The 25,055-nt window shown below is 38.9% G+C and overlaps 1 protein-coding gene across 3 annotated transcripts in view; it reads right to left on the bottom strand.

The window, feature by feature from the left end:
* LOC113024921 (FERM domain-containing protein 5-like) overlaps window positions 1-25,055 on the bottom strand; it is a 79,457-nt gene that overhangs the window by 18,798 nt on the left and 35,604 nt on the right. For all 3 annotated transcript variants that reach the window (XR_013909900.1, XR_013909899.1, XM_080303337.1), the window contains exon 2: window positions 1,142-1,246. Coding sequence is in view for 1 of the 3 variants with exons in the window: in XM_080303337.1 (XP_080159463.1) it covers window positions 1,142-1,246 (105 nt within the window). In the remaining 2 variants the exon portion in view is untranslated. The remainder of the gene's footprint in view (window positions 1-1,141; window positions 1,247-25,055) is intronic.

The following is a 25,055-nucleotide window of genomic DNA, read 5'->3' as shown; positions in this document are numbered from 1 at the left end:
ATGACTTTGTGTATTTAGAGGCTGTAAAGTAACCGCCATCCAAAAATGGGTGGTTGTTGGATTACTGGTGGAGGCTGAAAAATGTAAAAATATCACCACTGAAGTAAAATACTGAAGTGACCTTTGAGAGTGTAAAAAGAACAAAGCTTTTTAGACCTTTTAAAGAATTTGTAATCTTATTTACAGTTAAAGGTTGAATCATTAAGGAGTCCTCAGTTCAAGCTCTGCAAATCTACTTATCACTGTATCATTTTTCCCTTTAATTCACATTCACTTCAGTCAAAGAGGTTGGCTTTTTGCCAGCTTTTATTATTAATCTGTAGATCTACCCATCTGTTCAGAATCCTTAAATAGACCCAAATGCTTTCTTATCCTTGCATCAGCTTCCCATTATTTTCTTCAGCTCTTTTAAGATTTATATTTGAATATGGTTATCCTTTAAATCCAGCGTAGCGAATGAATCTCAATGCTGTATAACCTTTTTGAGGCATAAAATGGATTTTTGAGGACAAGGACCCAGCTAACGTGTGCTCACAAATGATCTAAAAGGTGAACAAAACCTCAAATAATGTAAGAAACTTAACAAGAGATAATTATTGCTGGGAAATGTAGATATTAAAAGGTTGGGTTTTATTGACAGAGGGAAATTTTTTTAACTTGTTTTATTTTATTTTTCTATTTGATGGGTTTGTTATGAACAGGGGTGCATATAAGTGGTCCGCAGATTCGCATGCGCTGTCAAAATAAAAAACGCGCACCAGATAAGAAGTTGCAACGCGCGTTTGCGTACATACGATTTTCACGGCACATTCCGCACCACATCTCTGTGCGTTCATCATTTGTTTGAAGCCAGCTCACCTCCTGCAAACACTTTTCGAAGAATACGCGCTTCTTTTGCGGTTCGGGCTCCTTCTGACATTTCTTTGAAGGCGGAGGAGCATCAAAGCAATTGCTTAAAGGAGCTTGCTTCTTCGACATCTTTAAGAGTTCTAAACAAATGTCTGTCCTCCTCCAGAAAATCTTCTGTACACAAACGCGCGTTGCAACTTCTTATCTGGTGCGCGTCTTTTATTTTGACAGCGCATGCGCACCTGCCGACCACTTATGTGCACCCCTGGTTGTGAAGAAGATTCATACTTACTCTCTGCTTGTCTGGGTCAACATATCTGATGCCAAAGTAGTCTTTCTCCAGCAGGTTAAGATGGTGGCAGATGAGGTCAAACAAGTACTGTCCTTTGGCGTCCCGCTGAAAGAGACGTGACATGAGATAGTATTAGAAGATTCAACCAATGTGCCCATTACTGAGGGATATTAAAGTCAGAAGGGTAGGGGAAAGACATGACTGAACAGTCTCCATCCTCCCTCACAGTAGTTGCATACTGGGACACAGTTAATGAACCCCAAGCAGATCAATGTTGTTTACTGTGCACACAAACACGTGGAATCAAAATCTAGACTCCACATTACAGACAGAGCAGCAAACAGCATCATGCATTATAAAATGAAGAGGACATTTAAAGACATAATAATAGTGCCACATCGAGCTGATTTATTTCTGTCTCATCAGGAAGTCAATCTTTTTTTTTTCTTTTCTTTTTGAGCCTCTGAAAAGTCAAAACGGCCACCAGAAAATGTTTTAATATTTTACTACCCTCAAGGGAGATATATGAAGGCTATCAAATATTCATATGGAGGCAGCAGCCATCTGTGAACGCTCTGAAACATTACTGCAGCAGAAAAAGTCCCGAAAAAGCAGCAAGACAGTGAGTAGGCTCACTGCAGACTGGAAAGAAGATATAGGCCTTGTCATGCAATGCAGCCAAAAAATCTAAATTTATGACAATTTTTTTTAGATTTCTTTTTGTTTCTGTGGGCCTGTACTTGACCAAAAGAGTGAAGATGGACTGGAAAGGGGGAGAGATAGACGGGGAGATGAAGTGAAGCAAAGGGCCAGAGGATGAATCAAAGTCAGGTCACTGCATGGAGAAATAAGTCTTAAGTGAATGGTAGACACGCTGAGCCAGGTGTGATATGGGGGAGCCCCAGGATACTGTAACACACACACACACACACACACACACACACACACACACACACACATATATCAGATGTGACAGTTAACGTTATTCACTTTTGGAACTAGCAGTTTAACTCAGAGTAAATATGGCTTTACAAAAAGCTGCATGTACCCAATGTGACTCATTGAAAATCTATTTTAGTGAATTTAGATTTAACTACATCATTAAGACGCATAGCTCCCACTGAATGCAAAATGAACCGTGAGAAGTAATTTGGTGTGTTATAACAGTGCCAACAAAAATCATCTGTGATGGACAACACTGCAATATTTCACCCCTCTTGGGCTTGTAGTATAGACCAAAAGTGATGTTGAGAAAGAAAAGGGAACAGTTACCTTAACTGATTTAAAAAGGGGTTTTCGTGACATACACATGCATTTCACATACACTTCTCCTATGTTGAATGAATGGACTTCAGTCAGCTAGGAGCAATAGGTGTGGTCATGCACTGAAAAATGCAAACGAATTGTGAACATTTATTAGACCACCACCCAGTGTAAGGTTTATATCAGAGCTGCTCTAAACTCACAGTGTTAGTAATTACCAAAATATTTTTTTATGTTGCTGTAATGGTTACATCAGTATGCACAATCAATATGATATTTTTAATGCTAAAATTATTGTTATTATCCATTCATATTTAAATTTTCTGTTTTAAAAAAGCAGAACAAATAGTAAAGCAGTAAATCGGGGTTTTTTAAAACACCCAAATTGCATTAATTTACTTGCATTTCAAAGAGGTAAATTAATTTAGTGGTTGAACGTTATGCTTGATTAATTTTTGACTTCTCAGTGAAGTTTGCTGTGCTGGTTGAAATCTGGTTATAAAAGCATGAATTTAGTTTGTTACAGTTTGCCTAAAAATATGTTAAATAAATATATATATTTTTTACTATTTTTTTACTATACGGGTGGTCCAATAGCACTGTAAATGGAAATTAAGTATATGTGGCAAAAAAGAGTTTGTATAATTCTAACAAGCTTGAAAGTCAACATTTAGTCTGACCACCTTTATTCTTCAACACAGCCTGAACTTTCTTAGGCAAGCTGTAATTTCTTCAAGTAGTCTACAGGACGTCTCGAAGGACATTCAAAGCTCTTCTTTGGCTATTGCTGCCTTTTGTTTCATTCTATGTCAAGATGATCCCACAGTGATTCAATGATGTTGAAATTCAAGCTCTTAGGACGCCAGTCTATGACTGATAATGTTCCATTGTGTATTTTTATATTCAGGTATTAGGGGTGGGAATCAAGAACCAGTACTTTTAGACGTCCGGCTCCCAGCAGTTCAATTCCTTGGAATTGTTAGCCTGCTTGCCTTTCAATTCCATTCACAGCTCCGGCACAAGTACTACAATCAGCTGACTTCAGTGTGTGTGCTGGAGGAGAAAAATAGTGGTGACATCTACAACGTGGATATGAACATTATTTTTATTTTTATTGCACAAAAGGGTGAGAGCACAATGGTAAAGTGCAAACTGCATCCAGAACAGACACAACTGCATTTAGGGTTGCCAACTCTCTGAAAAATAAATAAGGGACACCTCGTGGCCAGGGCCGGGCGACCCAGTTGTCTTCACCCTTCCCAGTGTGGTGAATTTTCTAGCTCTTTTTTTGTGTGTGAAATTATTTTTTTTTAACCATTTGACTTGAAGTTGATTTAAGTAGATGCATATTCTATTCTTTGTGATATGAACACATGTGAAACAAGTGATCATTTAGCCATTTATTTTTAGCTCAAAATGACAACATTAACACAATAAAACAGGTCTCTTTCTTAAACAGAAGCCTGTCATGCTTAACTTTTGGGAATATAAGTAAATCTTTCTTTAAAAGAACTCTGTCCTGCTTAACTTAAAATAATAGAAAATAATAGAAAGAAAAACATTCTTGTAACAGTGCACATTTAGTGCATTTAGTACAATTGGCTTCAGGTATTATTTCAGCTTTTCTAATGCTAATCAGCTGCTCCCATTTGAAAACCCGCTTGTTCCCATGATTACGCATCTTAACTCATCATCATTATTCATCTATGTATTACTTTTATGTATTAGTCATCAATTTGTTGTAATCATCTATCCTTGCAGTTGTTTATTACACAAAATAAGTTATATTATCACACTTCTGGCCACATAGCGCTGATATTCACTGCACATGCCCATATTAACTTTTTCCAGCCAGGTGTTTTCCTTTTCCCATTCTTCCCTTTCTCTGAGGGGAACAAACATTGCTGCTCTAATGCTGGGCTTACACTGTGCGATTTTTGGCCCATTTTGAGACGATTTTTGAGTAGTGCGACCGATTTGGTGATCAGACCGATTTTGGCCTTCATCGTGCGTCGTGTAATATACGTGGGGTAACGAGAAGTGATTAACACCTCACGACCAGCTCCCGATCATCAATCGCTCGTGAGGGTCTCACCACAGCCGCTCACACTGCTCACGCGCAAACACGTAAACGTCGGTGAAAAAGACGGAGCAGCACAGCTGTGCAGCGTGTGCACTATCCACAAGCGATGGAGGCACAACTTGTAGAACTTTGGAAAGCTCATCCGAGCCTTTTCGATGTGGCATCACAAAATTATCACGACCACAACAACCGTGAAAATAGTTGGATTTACACTGCTGCTCAATCACAGCTGCCTGATAAATGTTTTTCATTATCAGTTTAACAAAGTTGATGGTGGTGGTGTGTCTGTGTGAGTGAAAGACAGAGAGGGAGAGCGACAGATTTTCTGTTATAACCTTCATTTTATGGAGGCACAGTGTGAGCACTCAGGTCGCATCGGGCGGTATAGTGTGAGACCCTGCATCGTGACCTATGAACTTCTAACCTCTGCGAGTCAATCGTGCAGTTTGAGCAGGAGCTGAATAACGTGACTGAAAAAATCGCACAGCTTTAGGTGTACTGTCGTCCGAGACTTGCACCGCAGTGTCGGCGTTTGGTTCCCTGTTGGCCATGCTTGTTGTTGTGGTCATCTGTTGTCTTCCGGTATTTTCTCCGCAAGCGACCTTTCCTCGACCAATGAGATGAGCGGTAATCTGAATTGTCATACTCGAATTGTCATAAGTGTGCTGTCAGCTCATTGGTCACAAAGCAGGAGAGGGGCTGGGAATTATGTTTTCAAACAAAGCGTTAATTCCATTAACATTTATAGACTACTTTTGATTCTAGCTCAATACGGGACAAAGTGCGTCCCTTATTAGCTCAATACGGGACGTGTACTTTTGTTTCGAAATACAGGACGATTCCGTATTTTAAGGGACGGTTGGCAACCCTAACTGCATTATACTTCCAACACAACTTTGGCTCTTTGCAAGTACTAGCATATACAGCATGCTAACCCTAAGCTAGCCCAGAACCCAGACTGTGTTAAAACTGAGTGAATGCAGACCCACGCCCAGAAACCAGACCCTGAACTTCAACAGGTAACAATGTTTCCATGTTTCTTTATACTGGTTTTTATCTTTGCTTTGTATTCATACTTAAATAGTAGGAGAAAGATTATATATGTGCCTTCATTAGAATAGGGATTTGTGTTGGTGTGTGGGACTGTAGCATATGTAGACAACATGTTTCATGTAACAACAGATGTAATGAGTAGTGTAACAAATTAATTTCTCCTGCGAGTAGTTAAGTAATGTTCTGCATTACTTTTAGGAAAGTGTTCTGTGTAATATATGTAATACATTACTTTTTTAGTAATTACCCCAACAGGCAAAATACCTCCAACATGCACAAACATTTGACCAAACAGCATGCAATTAATTTGCACAAATGTAATGTCTTTGATATGCTGCTTAGCGATGGTAGTGACTCTCAAAGTGCAGCCAATAAGAACCCAATGAGAATCGATAAGTGATATCGATAATGGGATCGGAATTTCTAAATTCTTATCAATTCGCTTCCCTACCAGTTATGCTTTTACTGCATTGGCAGTGTATTTGGAAACACTGATATCCTTAAAAATCAAACTCTTTGCCATTGAAACACTTTCCAGTTAACAGTAGGATCAAAGTCTGATGGTACTTTTCTGCATTTATAATTGAATCAATTTTGACAACGTTGACAAGAAATGCAGGCTTTGACAGAGTCTCCACCGTGTTCTCTGTTTGCAGACACTCACTGTTATACCTCTCCCTTGATATCCTCACTATATAATAATGGAGATTTATTGCAGTATGTCTTAAAATGTCTCCTTTGAGGCGTATCACCATGGATTGGATGTACAGCAAGGGAATTTTTTTTGCCCCTTGTACACTGTACTGTACATATAGGATATATTTTGTCTTTGTTGTAAAGGACACTATAAAATATCTGACTCTGCCCTTCAGAAGACACAGTGTTCACATAAGTGTCACAAAACTGCAGAGTCAGAGAAAGTCATAGGCAGATATGTGAGAACGGGAGAAAGAGAAGGGAAAGGCAAAACCAAACAGAAAGTGAGATCAAATTAAGAGAGAGGACAAGAACGCAGGGAGACGACGGAGAACAAAGAAGGCCAGATGACTCTGATTAATATGTCTCTATCCAACACCACAATCAATAGGGGATAGGAGAATAACTGCACTGAAGGACTGGTTCATGTGTGAACCACAATCTATGCTCAGGCCTGCTGAGACATATCATGTCGGACAATGTGTGAATCTATGATGAATCCTGTCCACACTTTCATATCACTCAGTATCAGATCAGATTTTTGAACAATTTTATTATTTTATTTACTCTGTTTCGTGTGGTGTTCCACTTTAACAAATCTGCCTTGGTTTCTGTCTGAACATGAAGCCTTGCTGACAACATCATTCTCTTCTTTGTGCCAGTGAAGCTACATCACATGCTGAATGCTAAATGACCAGTGTGGCCTGTTCTCTCCTTATTTCTTGACAAATTAAGCAGATAAAGAAATCTTGAGATGATTCTAACGGTTGAGCATACATTCGGTAGATGTTCACTAGAACTCTCAATATGAGGTCCAAAGAGATGTTGATACAAGGTAAGGAGGCCATTATGGCCTTTAGGTCTATTATTTTAAGCTTTTTACTTATGTTTTTCAGGTTTAGCCCTTAGTTGAGGATTTTTGTTAGGATTATTATTTTTAGTTATTGTTTAATTGAAACCTAGCTTCTATTAGCTTTTCACATGCATTACCAGATTGCTTGTGTTTTGGTTCATTTTTTTCTAGTTTCCCTGAATGTTAAATGACTGTGCATATGTGTGTCTGGCGTCTGTATTTGTCAGTTTCTTCCTATCTAGTATTGTTACTTGTCTCTAGTGTCTTATGTTTAGCTTTACTTCCTCATGTGTCATTGTCTTTGATTGTTATTGTCTGAGTCTTGTTACCCTGTTGTGTCCACTTCTTCTAATTACTCTCATGTGTTTAAATAGGACTGTTCCAACAGTCTCTGTCTCAGCAAATTCCCTTGTTCCCTTGTATGGCTGTTGTAGAAGTTTGTTTGTTTTTGTGTGTGTGTGCACACGTGCACTTTTCCTCTCATGGTGTTATTTAAATCATCTTAATTAAACAGCTTATTTTTGTTACATCTTATATTCCTCCAAAGTCTGAATTTGTGGCTCCTTAGCGTGCTAATCACGATAGAGCTATTATCAGCTATCATTAGGTCATTGGGAATGGACATATCAGTAATCTAGTATGTTCTTAAAAAGAGAGCATGCACTGACCGCCCAGCAACACTAAAAATCTTTAAAGTCCGCAGTAGACATCTAAATTGGATGATTACAAAATTGTTTCATTGGTTAACAAAAATAACTTCGTAATATTTAGCCAAGTCAAGAATATCTTCGTAGATGTATCGTTGTTAAAGTTTACAGCCAAGTCTTTATGAATGTGAATACAGAGGGTTTATGACAAGGTGCAAACCACTGGTTACAATCATGAACCGGAACGCCACATTACCAGAAAGCATCTAACAAAACCGCCACAGGTTCTTTTTACAAATGAAACCAAGATGAACTTGTATTAACATGATAGGAAGAGGAAGGACGGAGAAGAAAGAACCAGCTCTTCACAGTGGAAATGTATAATGGTGCAAAGAACACTGTAAAAGCAACCCGAGACTTGTTCAAGGGAAACAAATGGGATGTTCTTCAACGGGCAAGTCAGTCCCTTGATTTCAACAAAAGGAAAGCATGCTATTCAGTTACTGAAGGCACCACTTCAAAGGAGAAAACAACATTTGGTGTCCATGGACACTAGACAGCCAGTCAACGACTGCAAAGGATTTTCATCAAGTATTAAAAACATTCCTTACATGTAAACATATGCTAGTTTATTTGAAAATGGGTGATTATGTATTAGAATTATTGCGATTCCTAAACACTTGATGCAATGCTTTTGTAAAGCCCTTGAATTGTCTGATTTAAAATCCACTGTGGCGAAGACAAAATTACAATTAATTTGTCAGTTAATTCAGAACAGTCTTTACGAAATGAATCTATAATGAAAAATCTGCCGCAAGAAATAACTTAGAAGCATGCAATTAATACGTGTTTTTAATGAAGTATTTGATCCATTCTTTAGCAAACACCAAAGCACAACCTAACATGAATCATGTTTAGTTGTGTCAAGATGTGCACTTACTAGACCTTTCCCAGGATGCACCAGGCTGACCCTCCATCTCCTCTGTCAGTGTGTCTGTATGTCATTGTCATGACAGACACCCAGACTCACCAGGACAAGCCTGCTGACCAGCCCAGGAGCAAAAATAGAAAGGCGCATCCCTCTTGCCCTCTCTCTCTCTCTCTCTCTCTCTCTCTCTCTCTCTCTCTCTCTCTCTCACACACACACATGCACAAACACGCACACACACGCACACACACGCACATTCACTGTTATAATGGATGGTGATACACCTGTGAAACCTCTAAATCCACAGCATTTTCAGAGCCTGTACCTCCCACTCGCTCCATCTGCTTAGCTCTGTAGTGTAAACTATGCAATCCCACTTAATCACTATGCTATGCTAATATGTGCACTCGAGTGTTAGTATATGCCATATCTTAGTGTGTGTGTGTGTCTGCCTGTGTTTCCCTGTGTGTGTGAGTGAGTAACTGATGGTCAATATCCATACAAGTTATGAAACAACAAAAGAAGAAGCAGGATGATTTGTCTCTGTCCAACACTTTAGAATATAAATGAAGAGGAATGAAAGATAATTGCAAAAGCCATTCATCAAGATTACTAGTCTTCCGAGAAAATATTTCCTCACTTGGGTAAGCAAGCAGACGTGCTTTTTATAGCTGCAGCAGAGGTAAACACATACATGTTCTACAATGGTTTCAGTGTCTCTTACAGCACATTTTAAGTGGTTTGACTAAGTAAAGAACTTCTGACCTTGATTTTCCTGTTGTGCATTATGATATAATCCTGTTGTCCCTAGTAATTTACCTGACTCTGCACTGTGATGCAGTTTGTATTACTGAAATCAAAGCACACTGTAACTTTGTCCTGTGCTCATTATTTGCTTTGACTAAACTATGTAGGATAAAGCACCAGAATAAAACTGCCCATAGGCAGCTGACCAAACACTTGTAATGTATGGATGGTGTTGTGTTCCATACTAATAAGATTCACTGAACTTCAGTAAGGTTTCACTTGCTCCACTGGGAGACAAAGACTGAAACATTATCGATCTGAAGTTAAGTGTTCTTCAACATCCTTAAACTCAGAGTTAAGCAGCAATACACTGTTGGCTACAGGGAGGAAATGCTATATGTTTCTAGTTAAAGCACAGTTTTATTGTTTTTGAGTAGATAAACTGCAGCTCTGTTATGTGGTTTGTGGTCATGTGATTTCATTGTGGGAATTGCTTCTCTCACTGCTTTCTCTCCTTTGGTTTTACTGCTGTGGAGGAAATAATTGGATCTGTGCTATATTTGGATTAAAACCCTTTTATAGTCAAAACATCATGAAACTTTGAAATATAATAACCTGCTATTAAGATAAACAGACACACATTTAAGACCTTGTACAAGAGGCTTTGTAGTGAGATTGTCTTTTGTTTTATATTCAACATAAGGACTGAAAAAAGGCCTTGGTAACGAAGTCTGTTATGCATCCTCTTTTTCAAGATTTAACACTCATGAAGTTTATAGTAATTGGGCTTTAAAAACAGAGTTATTAAGTTCTCTTAATTGGTAATGCCACATAACATTACACATCACACAGAGTAAATATCATTACTGCCATATCATCCCATTGAACTGCAGAGAATTAGACATATTAATTAGTTAAATCTAACCCTCTTTCATTGACATACAGGGAGTGCAGAATTATTAGGCAAGTTGTATTTTTGAGGAATAATTTTATTATTGAACAACAACCATGTTCTCAATGAACCCAAAAAACTCATTAATATCAAAGCTGAATGTTTTTGGAAGTAGTTTTTAGTTTGTTTTTAGTTTTAGCTATTTTAGGGGGATATCTGTGTGTGCAGGTGACTATTACTGTGCATAATTATTAGGCAACTTAACAAAAAACAAATATATACCCATTTCAATTATTTTGTTTTACCAGTGACACCAATATAACATCTCCACATTCACAAATATACATTTCTGACACTCAAAAACAAAACAAAAACAAATCAGCGACCAATATAGCCACCTTTCTTTGCAAGGACACTCAAAAGCCTGCCATCCATGGATTCTGTCAGTGTTTTGATCTGTTCACCATCAACATTGCGTGCAGCAGCAACCACAGCCTCCCAGACACTGTTCAGAGAGGTGTACTGTTTTCCCTCCTTGTAAATCTCACATTTGATGATGGACCACAGGTTCTCAATGGGGTTCAGATCAGGTGAACAAGGAGGCCATGTCATTAGTTTTTCTTCTTTTATACCCTTTCTTGCCAGCCACGCTGTGGAGTACTTGGACGCGTGTGATGGAGCATTGTCCTGCATGAAAATCATGTTTTTCTTGAAGGATGCAGACTTCTTCCTGTACCACTGCTTGAAGAAGGTGTCTTCCAGAAACTGGCAGTAGGACTGGGAGTTGAGCTTGACTCCATCCTCAACCCGAAAAGGCCCCACAAGCTCATCTTTGATGATACCAGCCCAAACCAGTACTCCACCTCCACCTTGCTGGTGTCTGAGTCGGACTGGAGCTCTCTGCCCATTACCAATCCAGCCACGGGCCCATCCATCTGGCCCATCAAGAGTCACTCCCATTTCATCAGTCCATAAAACCTTAGAAAAACCAGTCTTGAGATATTTCTTGGCCCAGTCTTGACGTTTCAGCTTGTGTGTCTTGTTCAGTGGTGGTCGTCTTTCAGCCTTTCTTACCTTGGCCATGTCTCTGAGTATTGCACACCTTGTGCTTTTGGACATTCCAGTGATGTTGCAGCTCTGAAATATGGCCAAACTGGTGGCAAGTGGCATCTTGGCAGCTGCACGCTTTACTTTTCTCAGTTCATGGGCAGTTATTTTGCGCCTTGGTTTTTCCATACGCTTCTTGCGACCCTGTTGACTATTTTGAATGAAACACTTGATTGTTCGATGATCACGCTTCAGAAGCTTTGCAATTTTGAGACTGCTGCATCCCTCTGCAAGATATCTCACTATTTTTGACTTTTCTGAGCCTGTCAAGTCCTTCTTTTGACCCATTTTGCCAAAGGAAAGGAAGTTGCCTAATAATTATGCACACCTGATATAGGGTGTTGATGTCATTAGACCACACCCCTTCTCATTACAGAGATGCACATCACCTAATATGCTTAATTGGTAGTAGGCTTTCGAGCCTATACAGCTTGGAGTAAGACAACATCCATGAAGAGGATGATGTGGACAAAATTTGCCTAATAATTCTGCACTCCCTGTACAGTTGCTAACACACTTCATACTTTTCTTAAGTGGCTGAAATGACATGAATACATTTATTTCCTGTAGCTAAAATGGCAACCAGACTGCTTGCATGCCTTTGTGGGGCAATCGTGCTTGGACAGTCTCGGTCGTTGTGTCCTTGGGCAAGACACTTCACCCGTTGCCAACTGGTGGTGGTCAGAGGGCCCGGTGGCGCCAGTGTCCGGCAGCCTCGCCTCTGTCAGTGCGCCCCAGGGTGGCTACAATGTAGCTTGCCATCACCAGTGTGTGAATGTGTGTGTGAATGGGTGGATGACTGGTTGTGTAAAGCGCTTTGGGGTCCTTGGGGACTAGTAAAGCGCTATACAAATACAGGCCATTTACCATTTGTGCAAGTCAAGTATCGAAATGTGGCTGAAGTAAAATGCTCCGGTAATTTTACCACATCCTCTGTCAGCAGCCACTCTGAAATATCTTTTCTATTATTGTCCAGTTGATGTCTCTCATGCAAGTATATTTTGGGTTGAGATCAGGAGTTCTCAACGTTTTGAGTGTCAATTAAGGGAGCCATCATATAACTGACTGCTTCACCGACTTTGCTTTTATTGTAGTGTTTGTCATATATCTGCTCAGAGGGTGACGATTTCTGTGGTAATTGTTGTAACTGTAGTGTTTTTTTTGTTATATTTCTTTACAGCAGCTGTGTATTTCAGCATTTAAAGGTTCAGTCTGTTAGATATTGAATTGAAGAGAATCCCCCTTTCTTTTGCTCTGTTCCTATATAATGGTATGATATTGATAAAAACTATAGATTAATAGTCCACTCTTTTCTTATTAAGTACATGAGTAAAGTTTAACACTAGCCCACAGGTCGCACATTGAGAACCCTGGGGTTAGACTGTTAGAATTAAATTTGCTTTATAGCAAATTTACAGACAAAAAAAGCATAAAAACTAATCACACATATTCATTAAAACCACTTTCCTAGAATAACTCTACTTTCTAAAGGTTTAGGCCTTAACTATGTTTTCTTTATACTGTGATGTACAGTGTATGATCAGTTAAAATGAGTACATATATGAGTATATATTATTAATTATTTAATTAATTAATTATGTGTGTATTCTTGTACCGATAAAGTAGCTCGGGCTAATATTATCCTGTCAGCTTACATTAAATTCACTGAAAAAATCATTAAGCTTTGGCATTTGATTTCACTGGTCTTCCCTGATCAGAATAAATGAATGGCCTAGAGGTTCTGTTCCCCAACACTTGCATGTGTGCTTGCTCAGGTGTATTTGAGAGTGCCTGCAACCTCAGGTATAATTTAATGTAAGAGATCAAATAATCTTAACAACCATCTCATGAATATGGATTTTATGCGAGCCAAGGGGAACATTCAAGACTTGTGATAAATCACAAAAAAGCAGACAGAGATCTGTAGACCAAAACCAGTTTTTATGGTCACAGAAATCAACTTTTGAGTTCTAGAAAAGATGAGGATCAGAAAAAGGATTTTCTTTTGCCTCTTATATAACTCAAAAATTGAGGAGAAGACTATGCACACTGTTCTTACAGGTGAAAATTGCCTTTCCCGCTTTTTAGAAAGAAGTCCACTGAGTATGCTCCATTTATCAGTCCTCCCAGAGAAAGCTTTAGTTGGATCGAGACAGACTGGCTTCAGATTCAAGACTCACATTCAGTGCCTTTGAGGAACGATGGATTAGCTCTTTGCTCTTGGGAAGACACTCAAGCAGTTATGGGAATTTGCTAATCCAGTCTTTGTGCACTTACTAAAGCTTATGACAGCATCCTTCAGGATGTATAGTTGAAGATGTACAGCAGGAACATAGGGTAGAAAGACCACAGCGCTGAGCCATTTGATCTTTGCTATGTTTTGTCTGCGAATGTCATGGTTACAATTTTTATTTTATAGTGATGATAAACTAGTTCTTACTGGTTTCATCACAGTGTCATTACACAAATGGGTTTGATAGTTTTAATAACTGAAATAAAATTTAGCCTATACTTCAGTGAATGAGGTTAAATGAAGTGCATGACTAAATCTGACCACATGCAAGCGTTTTAACCTTCACAAGGCTCATGAATGCTGGCTAACATCTGAAACGATGAGATTTCAAATACAAGCAGCTGACCTCAAAAACTGCACATCCTAATTCTTCCATGGTGAGTCCTGGAGGAGTGGGATTAAGTTTGGCTAAAGTACACTAACCCGTTTTAGGCTCAGCTCAAACTCATATAAATCTGGGAAAGCTGAATGAATTATTTGTGGCAATAGCAGTAAACTTATGAGTAATAAGAATCATAGCATTTTACATATATACATGTTCATGTATGTATCGGGGTTCTTATGAGATGCGTTGTGATAAGTGTAGTAGCATGGGCATGTGTGCACTGTGATATTAGCCACAGTGACTTCTGGGTAAATTAGATTAGTGCAGACCTGCCACAGGGAGAGGAATGTATTAAACAAGCAGAGGCCCGTAAGTGCTTTATGAAGGCACGCGCCGTGTTTCATCACAGCTACAATAAAAGTGATAAACGGGGAGATGGAAATAACCCAGACTGGGGCCAAATGATCACTGTGCTCCTTTAGTGGGAGCATCAACAGCAGCAGCACGCCGCTCTCTCAGCATGGCCAGGCCTTGCATTAGATTAATTATTGAGAGGGGTTCCATATCAGCTTGGGAAACACCACATCAATAAATAATGGTGTCATTTTAAGCTAGAGGATGGAAATTGCAACAACTGTGGGAATAGTTTTGAAAAAATTACTGCTTATAATAGCGTCTGGTAAAAGTGGTGCTTGACAACGTTTTGTTCCAGTTTTGCAACGCCACACAGCTCTCAGCTTTAGGTTAGCAGACGATTAAATGGAAGTATGGTTCACGGTGGTCTCAAACGTTGCCTGCTTCTTTGGAGCTCAACAACAAAGTTAATATTTAGCATATCTCAAAGCTCCACTGCATGATCTTTACGCTGATTTTTGCTGTTCTTTAAGAAGCTGTCCCTAAAGCTGCAAGCCTGTAAATGGCTTAGTATAATCTTATGATATGGTAATGTGTACTTTCCATATTCTACAGAGCGAAAGACTGTAGTGGATGTTCCTGTCAGTCAACGGCTGTTTGGTAAGAAGATTTACACTCAACATGCCTTCACTGGCAATCTCAGGGAAGAAATAAATCAGCTATATTGCAATGGCTTTTGCAGAAAGAAAGAAAGTGACTCGTGTATATTCTGAACATACACGAGTTACTTTAAATAAATAGACAACAGGCACCAGCACCATGGTGATGTAATAGTACTACTATACATTTAAATAACCTGGTGATGATGTGCACTGTATATTATACTAGGTTTCATTAAGCTTCTCTGTATGTTTGCTTAGTATATCTTACATTACTTAAATAAATAGGCTGTCTCCATAACAGCTGTAGTCACCCAGCTGTTTGCTCTAGCTGCATAATTCATGGACGCATGTGAGAGCAGTATTAAAGAACAGTATTTATTTATCCCTGACATCTTGCACGAATAGCCTCTTTGAAAGTGCATAATCTAAAAGTATAGCTAAGGATTTGTATCAGAACTCAATGGATCCAAACTCAAGACTCAAAACATCACTTTTCTTTCTCAGCAGCATGATTAAAAAGAGCATGGAATTCTTCTCTGAATTCAGTAGAGCTCAACTAAAAGCACAAGGCTATGCAGACCCGTGCTGACACTGGAAAAAAGAAAGTAGACACACTGAATAAAACCGTACTCAATGGCATTTCTATGGGGATGACTCACACCACTTCTTGTAGATAAAGCTCTCTCATTTCCATGTATTTTCCCCCAAATTGCATGAGACTGGGTCTTTATTTTCCTCTACAGCCATTAATTTACTGGTGATTCATTCTTGCTGCACAGCACAGTGACACTACTTTAAATTGCTCAGAATATATTGCTCGTCCTCAGATTTAATCTCAGTTCAACACAAGAAAAACACAGTGAGTATGAAGTCATGTTAGGAGAGGGACTTTTTGACATGAGTAAAGTGACTCATTTTGAGCTGAACATTTCAATTAAATCTTAGCTTTTAGAACAGGATTCGTGAAAAATGGCTTTTTTCATGAAAAAAATATGGGTGATTCACAGTATAAACTCTCATGATCAAATCATTAAAACGTTGAAAACATATTAACAACTAGGGATAACCTTATCACCACCTACCTAATGCTATGTAAGTGCCCATTTCTTTGGTTTTGCTGCCCAAACAGTTATTGAGGCATGGACTACACTAGACCCCTTAAGATGTACTGTGGTACCTTGCACCACGATATTAATACGTTATCCTTTAAATTTCAAGATAGGGATTCCATGGATTGGACTTTTTTGTCCAGATCTAGAGAATTTGGAGGTCAAGTCAACATCTCAAAGTCATTGTTGGAGAATTCAAACCATTCTTGAACCATTCCTCTTACTTTGCGGCAGAGCACAAAGAGGGGACAGCCATCAGTGAGTACTGTTTTGATGAAAGGGTCTGCAGCGTGTCAAAACAACATCCACATGTATGGGAGAACCCAAGGTTTCCCAGCAGAACATTACCCGAAGCATCACACTGCCCGCCAGCTTACATTCCTCCCATAATGCATCCTGTTGCCAGCTGTTCCTCAGGTAAGTGACACCAGGCCATCCACATGATAGAAAAGAAAACATGATTCATCAGACCAGGCCACCTGCTTCAATAGCTCCGTGGGCCAGTTCTGATGCACACATGGCAACCATTGGTGAACACGAGTCAGCATAGGCACCCTGTCTGCAGGTATACAGCCCCAAACGCAACAAACTGCACTGTGCATTCTGACAGCTTTCTATCAGAACGCGCATGAACTTTTTCTGCTATTTGAGCTACAATAACTCGTCTGTTGGATCAGACCAGCCATTTCTCCCTACGCGCATAAATGACCCTTGGCTGCCCAAGAACCTGTCACGGGTTCACCAGTGTTCCTTCCTAGGACCACTTTTGATGGATAGTAATGCCTACAGAGAGCTGCACTTTGGGAAATGCTCCGACACAGTCATCAAACCATCACAATTTAGCTCTTGTGAAACTCGGTGAAATCTTTAAGCTAGCCCATTTTTCTTGCTTCTAACAAATCAACTTTGAGGACAGAATGTTCACTTGCTCCCTAATATGTCTCACTCACTAACAGGTGCTATAATGAAAAGATAATCAGTGTCATTTGCTTCACCTGTCAGTGGTCATACTGTTATGCCTGATCAGTATATAGTCTTTTTTTCAAATGGACAACCAAATAAAAGGATACACGTACACGCACACCCACACACACACACACACACGCTCACACACACACACACACACACACACACAAACAAAAAAGGTGGTTGGTGATTCAGGAAAGAACAGATAAGTCTGAATAAAAGCCAACAAAGAAAAATCTACAGAAAAAAAATCCAAAACTAACAAAAGCAAGAGGAGGTTATGCGGGGAATTACAGGAAAGATAAACAGCCGAAAAGACAAACTGACAACTGACAAGGCAACACACAGAGTAACTACACAAGAGGAGCACACTAGAGGTGATATTAATGAGGGCAGAGGTGACAATCGAAAAAGTGAGAAAAATAAACCCAACGAGAGGAAGCAAAACAAACACAGACACACAAGCCAGTGTTTAATGGAAACAAGCAAAAAAAGACGCGGCAGTGACCATGATGCAGTGTCTGGTTTTTGATAAGCATAAACATTTTGTAGGCAAAGCTGTGAGTCACAAGGTATAATTCAGCAAGAAACAATCACTGAATTTAAAATTCTGCTAATGAAGGGTGTAAGGAAGCAAAAGAGTGGCTGTTAACTATGGTGCCACACTGTGACAACAGCTATGGCAGTGAATATGATGATTTGACTGGCCTCTTTTCCTTGGCAACCCAGAGTTGACCATTATAAAATAGACCAGCCTGCCATTCCAAATTGATGGGCACAGCATGATTGTTCAGAATATTAGTCACCTTTTCTTATTCTTAACAATGTGGTTGAATAGATTAGGGCTCTAAATGAATGGATTCGTTTAAGGTTTAGAATAAACACCACCCTTTCAAGTTCATTATGATGATGGCGCGGACGACCAACCCACGCAAAGAGTTCAGTGGGTGTTTTATTCATCAGAAAAAGAGAATAACTAACAATATAATGTAGGGTGATGTAACCCTGTTAAAGCAAAAATTTATATACAATGTAGTGTCAATCTGTGAGACACTAACATGCTATGACATTGCTTGACTACAGTTTAATACACATATTTTATTTTCTCACTCATATGCCCCTAAAACAACCCTCAGCTGCAAGGGGAAAAGACAGTGATCCTCTTAAAAAGATGTTCACTGTCAGCAGGCTGCCATCTTTATTGCCCTTGAAGTGGCCCAGTGGGACTGAACAATGCTGGGACTGTTCGCAATCACTCCTCGGCTTGGTCTTATAAATCCTTTCTTGTTTGGGTAGAGGTTCGAGCTCCTGGGGCCTTCATTAAAGAGATGCCACAGTGGAGAAGTGTCCCTGAGATCAGGAAACCCATAAGAATTATTAGGACAACCATACTCAGTGTACGCTATTGCTTAAACATGCTGTTAGTGGAAGACGGAAGAGGGGGAGAGAGAGTTTTGGACAGAGAGATAAAAGGCTATGTGGAAAACGCAGGATAGTGCAGGATATAAAAAGGAAAAGAAATAAATAGAGGGAAGCCAGTACAAAAAGAAAGACAACCTTCACAGATGTCTTGTAGCCCCAGCTGAGCAGTCTCTCTGTCTTTTCTCTTAGAAAAATCTTGTGATGTGCATGAGATGAAAACAAGCCAAACCACAGAGCACCTGTTTTTTCGTCCTTCCTTTAACCTCTGATTCAAAGCACTGAGCACTGCTCTCACAATAAAGCCTGACACAATCTCAAAACTTTGGCTGAAAGTTAAAAAGTTTAATTACAAGTGTCCAATCTTATATTTTCAATATTCCATATTTCAGACCAGATAGGCAAACAAAACATGGTGACGTGTACCATAAACAGCGGCCAACCTTCTTGAAATAGGCTGCATTTCAAAATAATATTCATGTTCACGGCTAACACCTGGGCTTTGTAGCTGGCAACAGTTCAGCTCTGCTATATACACAGTAATTTGTGTGGGAGAAATGCTTTACATACAGTATGCTCTATAGCAGTGGTTCTTAACCTGGGTTCGATCGAACCCTAGGGGTTCAGTGACTCAGTCTCAGGGGTTCGGCAGAGCCTCCGCCATGACATGCATGGCTCATTTTGTGCACCAGTAAAAAAAAATCACATTTTATTTTTCACTAAAGAGGGGTTCAGTGAATGCGCATATGAAGCTGGTGGGGTTCGGTACCTCCAACAAGGTTAAGAACCACTGCTCTATAGGATGTGAGACTATAGTTTCTGCACTGTTTTAACATTAAATGCCCTCAACCTATCAGCAACAACTATAGTAACAAACTGGTAACTTATTTTTGTCTCAAAAATGCTAATAATTAACCCATTAATTACAAGACAATATATCATTATGAAGAAAGCTGCAGCTAATTTGCATTCTCCATGCAATCAAAATACATGTTTGTAACTTTTTCCCAATGCACAGTCCCCATTAATACCTAAATGCCTTTTTACCACCCTCTGATTATCAGTCATTTAAGAAACATTTTAAATTCTTAAATAGCATCAGACTTTTCATTGCACAGACTTTGCAGCCTTTGCCTTTAACACTGAGCAGAGCCCCTAAAAAGTCTTCATTAAAATTCTGTATAACTTTCCTTGTAGTTGCTACACTTTCAAATTTTTCACTGAGGGTTTATATCAAAACTTGATTATGGTGTTATTCTATGTCCATGCAACTACAAGTACGAGACCAGGGAAACATTTTAAAGTCAAGTGGAAGCACAGCTGCTGAATCACTGCTGAAAGAGCTGCAGCCGTGTCTGGCATTTAACAAGCTCTGCAGCAGTGTACGCCCTGTCAGCATTTTTACTGTAGGATCACAGTCAAAGTTTCGTTTAAAAACACACATACAACAAATATATATTCTATCTAGCTGCATTCGTTATAAATATGTGACATATAAAGTTGAAGAAAGACATTTTATTGCTACATGATTGCTGTACATGTACTTTCTTTCACATGCACATCAAAAAGGCAATCAGAAGGTTCTTAAATTTCCTGGTCATTTTAGATACATGAATTGCTCACTGTATAGCTCATGATCTTGATACTGAAGATCACAGAGGGCAAATGTAAGGCTGGATAAATTAAATGGATCACATTCCAGTTACTGCTCTCTGTGACACACAGTCAGCTATATCTGAGTTATTTCTGCCTAAACTTCCTTTCTTTATTTGTTAGATTATGACTGATATGTCTTACAAAAAGAGAGAGAGAATGAAGAAATTCATTCTTTCATTATATATGGGTAAAAGATACACTAACAACCATCTGGTAACTGGGGTCTCAGTGGACATTTTTAGAAGTGTAATGCATACATACACAGCTCATTTGATATCTAACCTTTGAAGCTTGTCTTTTATGTTTTAGATATCACAGAGAAATCCCTAAAGCTGTTTCTGAGATATTGAGAAGAGGGTGGGCCACGTGGACAGATGACAGATCAAGAACATCCCTGTGGCTACGGTTGTTCAATATAAGCCTAAAAATAAAATTTAATTTGAGTGGCCATCTTTGAATTTTGGCTTGACAATACAATATTATTTTGTGCCGAAACAAATCACTGGAGGTAACTCTGGCCTCAAGACATTACTAACAGGTCATTTGTCTCATATTAAGCTATTACTGTCTCTCTGAATTTAGTCTTTTTAAAAAATGAAGGGATACTCTAAATTAGATTCGCTAAACTGTGCCAAAAATCTGGAACACTGCTTGTGATCACAAGAGACTTTCTTCAAATAGTAATGTAATATGCTTCACACTTTAATTCATCAGACTGACGTTTTCTTTAGTCTTGGAGTCTTATATAATGGTGTTTAAAAATCTAGCTTTAACCTATATTAGCTGCTAAATGGTGTTCACTGTTGAATTTAAACTACAGCAGAACCAAGGTAAGTGTATACATCTTTGTTTTTTTGTATTAGCCTTACAAATGTAGATGCAGATTAACATCCAGCTCCATTTCACCTGCAAGAAAACTGGGTGTCTGGCTTTCCCTTTGCTTGCTTCTGAAATAATGGTAGAGAAATTAATTACATTTTACAATTACTACCCCAAATAATATGTGTGCATGTCTGTTTAGGCGTGCAAGTTGTGGAGGAATATCAGGCAATACCTACATTTAATTGAAAACCCTTGCATTACTGTTAAAGAAGCAATGTTATACTAGAACAATTGTCAGTTAAATATGTTGCCGTTTTATCACAGCTGGTGTAATGGTAAGTCCTGTTGGCTCACAAAAAGAAGGTCCTGGGTTCAAATCTGCTGAGCGGTTTCTTTATGGAGTTTTCATGATCTCCTCGTGCCAGAGGCGGTTCTAGCCTCCTCCCCACACATGCATGTTTTTTAATTAATGACTCTAAAGCTATTTTAGAAAATGGATGGCTTTAATAAAATTAACTTTGATAACAAGTGCAATGATAAAGTATGCATTTTATTTACCATGTTCACCTTCTCAGTTCAACTCATTCACTGATAAACATTCAGAATACACAGCGGCATAATAATTTATATCTTTGCTTGCTCCACTTTTCTTCTAAACTTTGGGTGTTGTTGCAAAAAAACAAAAAACAAAAAAAAAGCTTCACAGCTGGAACAGGAACCGAAAATGTCAAAACAGGAAACAAAGCAAACACAGATGGTTTTCAGCAGTTTTCTGTAGTGCGTCCCATGTTTTCCACCTGTTCCAGCAACTGGCATCTGTGCCATCAATCCTCCTGCATTAATGTATCCTGCTGATGCAGACTTGTGCTTCTGCGCAGTCTTCAGCACTTACAGGAAATGACCAGTCAAAATACAAACACTCACCGTGCACCAACAGTAATAATGTCTCTGTTGGTGCCTTCTGCTGCACAGAGATTATGACAACAAGCATAAACTGCCTGTGAAGAAGATGGTAGATTAAATGTTTACTGCAGTCTATTAAAAAGTTACAAGGATCAGCTATAGAAGCTGCATAGGCACCCAAAGTTTTCTCTGATGAGGAGTAATCATGTTGTTTTTTTGGGGTGGGGGGGGGGGGGGGGGGGTTGGTCAATAAATAGGTGGAAATTTGAGCCATGAAGGTTATTTTTCATTTTTTGGACTTGCTCTTGCCCTTTTTTGGCTTGAATGTGCTTCTATGTCTTTTATAGAGTATTTGTACCTTTTCACCATCACATTCTTCTGCCATCTGTGGTATCCCCTATGGCATCGTAAGTTTGGTTTGGTGGAAACATAACAGGATTATATATGTGGACTCATTATCCCTTCCTAAGGTTGCCTGAAAAAAGCAGTATAGCATATAGAGAAGGACTAACTAACTGACTGAGGCATACTACCACTACTAGTGTATGAATGCGAGAGTGAATGAATAGTGGCATTGTAAAGCGCTTTGGGTGCCTTGAAAAGCGCTATATAAATCCAATCCATTATTATTATTATTATTATTACTACCATGTTGCTATCATGGCTATTTTGCACATTTTAAATCAGGATACTAATCACTTTGTCACCTGAGAACATGGCAAGGCAAAAAGATTCTGGCTTTCATTGATTGTTAAAGAGTTTAAGGACTTAGCTGAGAGTATACAGCAAAGCCAGAGAAAAAGGGAGAAGTCAGGCTTTTAAAAAAAGTGTTAAAAACCCTTACAATGCAGAAAACCTTTAATTTTCATTAAGCTAAACCTTCACACAATGTTCAAATCAATTTTAAGCCAATCAGGCAGCACAAACTTGACCCATACTTGTAGGATAGTGAAAAATGTGTTACTGTAGTATACAACGGCTTTGAGCTCAGCAATTTTTAAGCAGTTCTCTCACAAGTCTCTAACCAAGAGGAACTGCAGATCAAAGAGCACAGATTATAAAAACAGTTAAATAAAGCAAAACTATAGCTACTGTGTGAAAAACAGATCAATTAGGAGAGAACTAAAACATTGTTAAGCTGACACTTATTATTTTTAAAAATAGACATGTATGCAGGATACTTTTGGACATATTACTTGCTGTCAAAACCCACTTCTCACTTTTGTAAAATAACAAATTGTAAGTGACAAAAATCTGTGGAATTTTCTACAGATGATAGGAGCGCAATGATTGTCTGTGTTCATCGTCTACTCGATTAGCATCAAGCAGTGTTTACCTTCCGTGACACTTGTTATGTAACGGTGGTGTAAAGCAGCAGCACAAATGTCATGTATCTGGTGAGTTTTTCCCTGTGGAGCATTTGTGAAAGGTTGACATATCCCTGTACAAACAACTTCTTCTGTATATAGTAGGAGGGGTTTAAACCACACTATTGTGGACATGGCTCCTAGATTGTTTCTGCAAAGTGGCAGAAAAAAAATACTTGTTCAGGTAACTGCAGTAAATGCCCAGAAGTCACTTTGCCCAATAATTATTCAGTTTCCTAGGCACTGTAACGGCAGCTCATTTAACAGAATAACTCAAGGAGGACTTCTAATAATCAGATGTTATTACTTGGCTGAGTGATTATTTGGCTCACTGCACAACGTTAAGTTATAAGAGTCATAGGATTAGATTGTGGTGAAATTAGTGAGAGGAAAGGGTCAGCAAAACCCAATTAAAACAATAAGAAAAGAAAAACTTTGTGACACTGAGAAAAACAATATTCAGTACAAATACTTTATATATTTTTTGAAATATTTCTTCCTGTAAAAGCAGCTTCACTGTCATGCCTAAGGGCAGGACTGCAACAAAATGCTTTGAGCTCTGATACCATAGACAGTGTTCTATCTATGGTATCAGAGAAGTCCTTCTGTAAAAAGTGCTAACAGCCAATACTGTTGCCCTGACCGAACAGTCAGCAGGTCAAATGTATTAGTGATCACGGTCCATGATGGAAGCAGGCGCCCTGCATCTGCTGTGCTTGCATCTAGACAAGGATTCGGAAGGACACTGGGTGATTTAGGGCTCACAGACACCAGCCACTTGGAATTGGCTTTCCTAAAACCATGCTACACATGCAGACATGCACACATTCCCATACGCTATCATTATCTGCGTTCATCAAATGCACCAGATGGTGTGTGTATACACACGAATACACACAAAGACTTCTCACTCAGACAAAGTCACGCTAACGCATCCTTCACACAAAAGATTTTTTATTAGCTTTCCCCCTGCTCCTCAGAATGTACAATAAGCACGCTTGTGCGTTGAATGAATTGTTTATTTTCCCTTTGGGGACAAAGTGGCCATCAGTGGACCGTCATAACACTCGTGATGTTGCCAGAAAGGTTTAGAATGGAAAACTGCGCCAGAGAAGCACTAAAGCGGCTTCATTCTTCTACTAACTTATGTGCTGATAAAGACAAGTGGAAAACCTGAGAAAAACCAAAGGGACCTTTACTTTATATACATTAAGCAAAGAAGGGAGGATGTGCTGGAATTTGTGAATGTCCCCTGGGGATGAATAAAGTGTCTAGTGAATGTAATCTAATCTCAGTAAACCACAACCAAGGTTAACATCCGTCTTAATATTCATAATTCTAGACATTCTCTAAGTGTTATGTTATGCTGAAATTAGCATGCTTTAATTTTTCCAGTTTCTAATTTTAAAAAAAGGAAAAAAAAAGAATAAACAAAATTATAGACATTACATATCAATGATTGTAATTTTTTTTTAACTGTCCCCAGCGTGCAGAGCACACTAAACTGATGTTTAGTCTTTCTGATCTGAATCTCCATGAGCACTTACTTCCAAAAAAAGCTATATATCTATCTTAATGCCCACATGGTACTTGCCCACAGACAAAAAAAACAGCCACCTTGCTGACCATCTTTATCTCACCAGCTTTATCTTTATTTACATACAACATAAATCACAGGGGACATATTTTGTATTCATGACCAATAATTCCTGTTTACCCAGTTCCTTACAGAAAATGCTCTTATTCCTAAAATCTCACTCATATTACTT

The sequence above is a fragment of the Astatotilapia calliptera genome, chromosome 1, assembly GCF_964374335.1.
Source record: "Astatotilapia calliptera chromosome 1, fAstCal68.1, whole genome shotgun sequence".
NCBI classification, from domain to species: Eukaryota; Metazoa; Chordata; class Actinopteri; order Cichliformes; family Cichlidae; genus Astatotilapia; species Astatotilapia calliptera.
The sequence above is the reverse complement of the archived record's forward strand: the minus strand, read 5'-3'. Positions and strand labels throughout refer to the sequence as shown.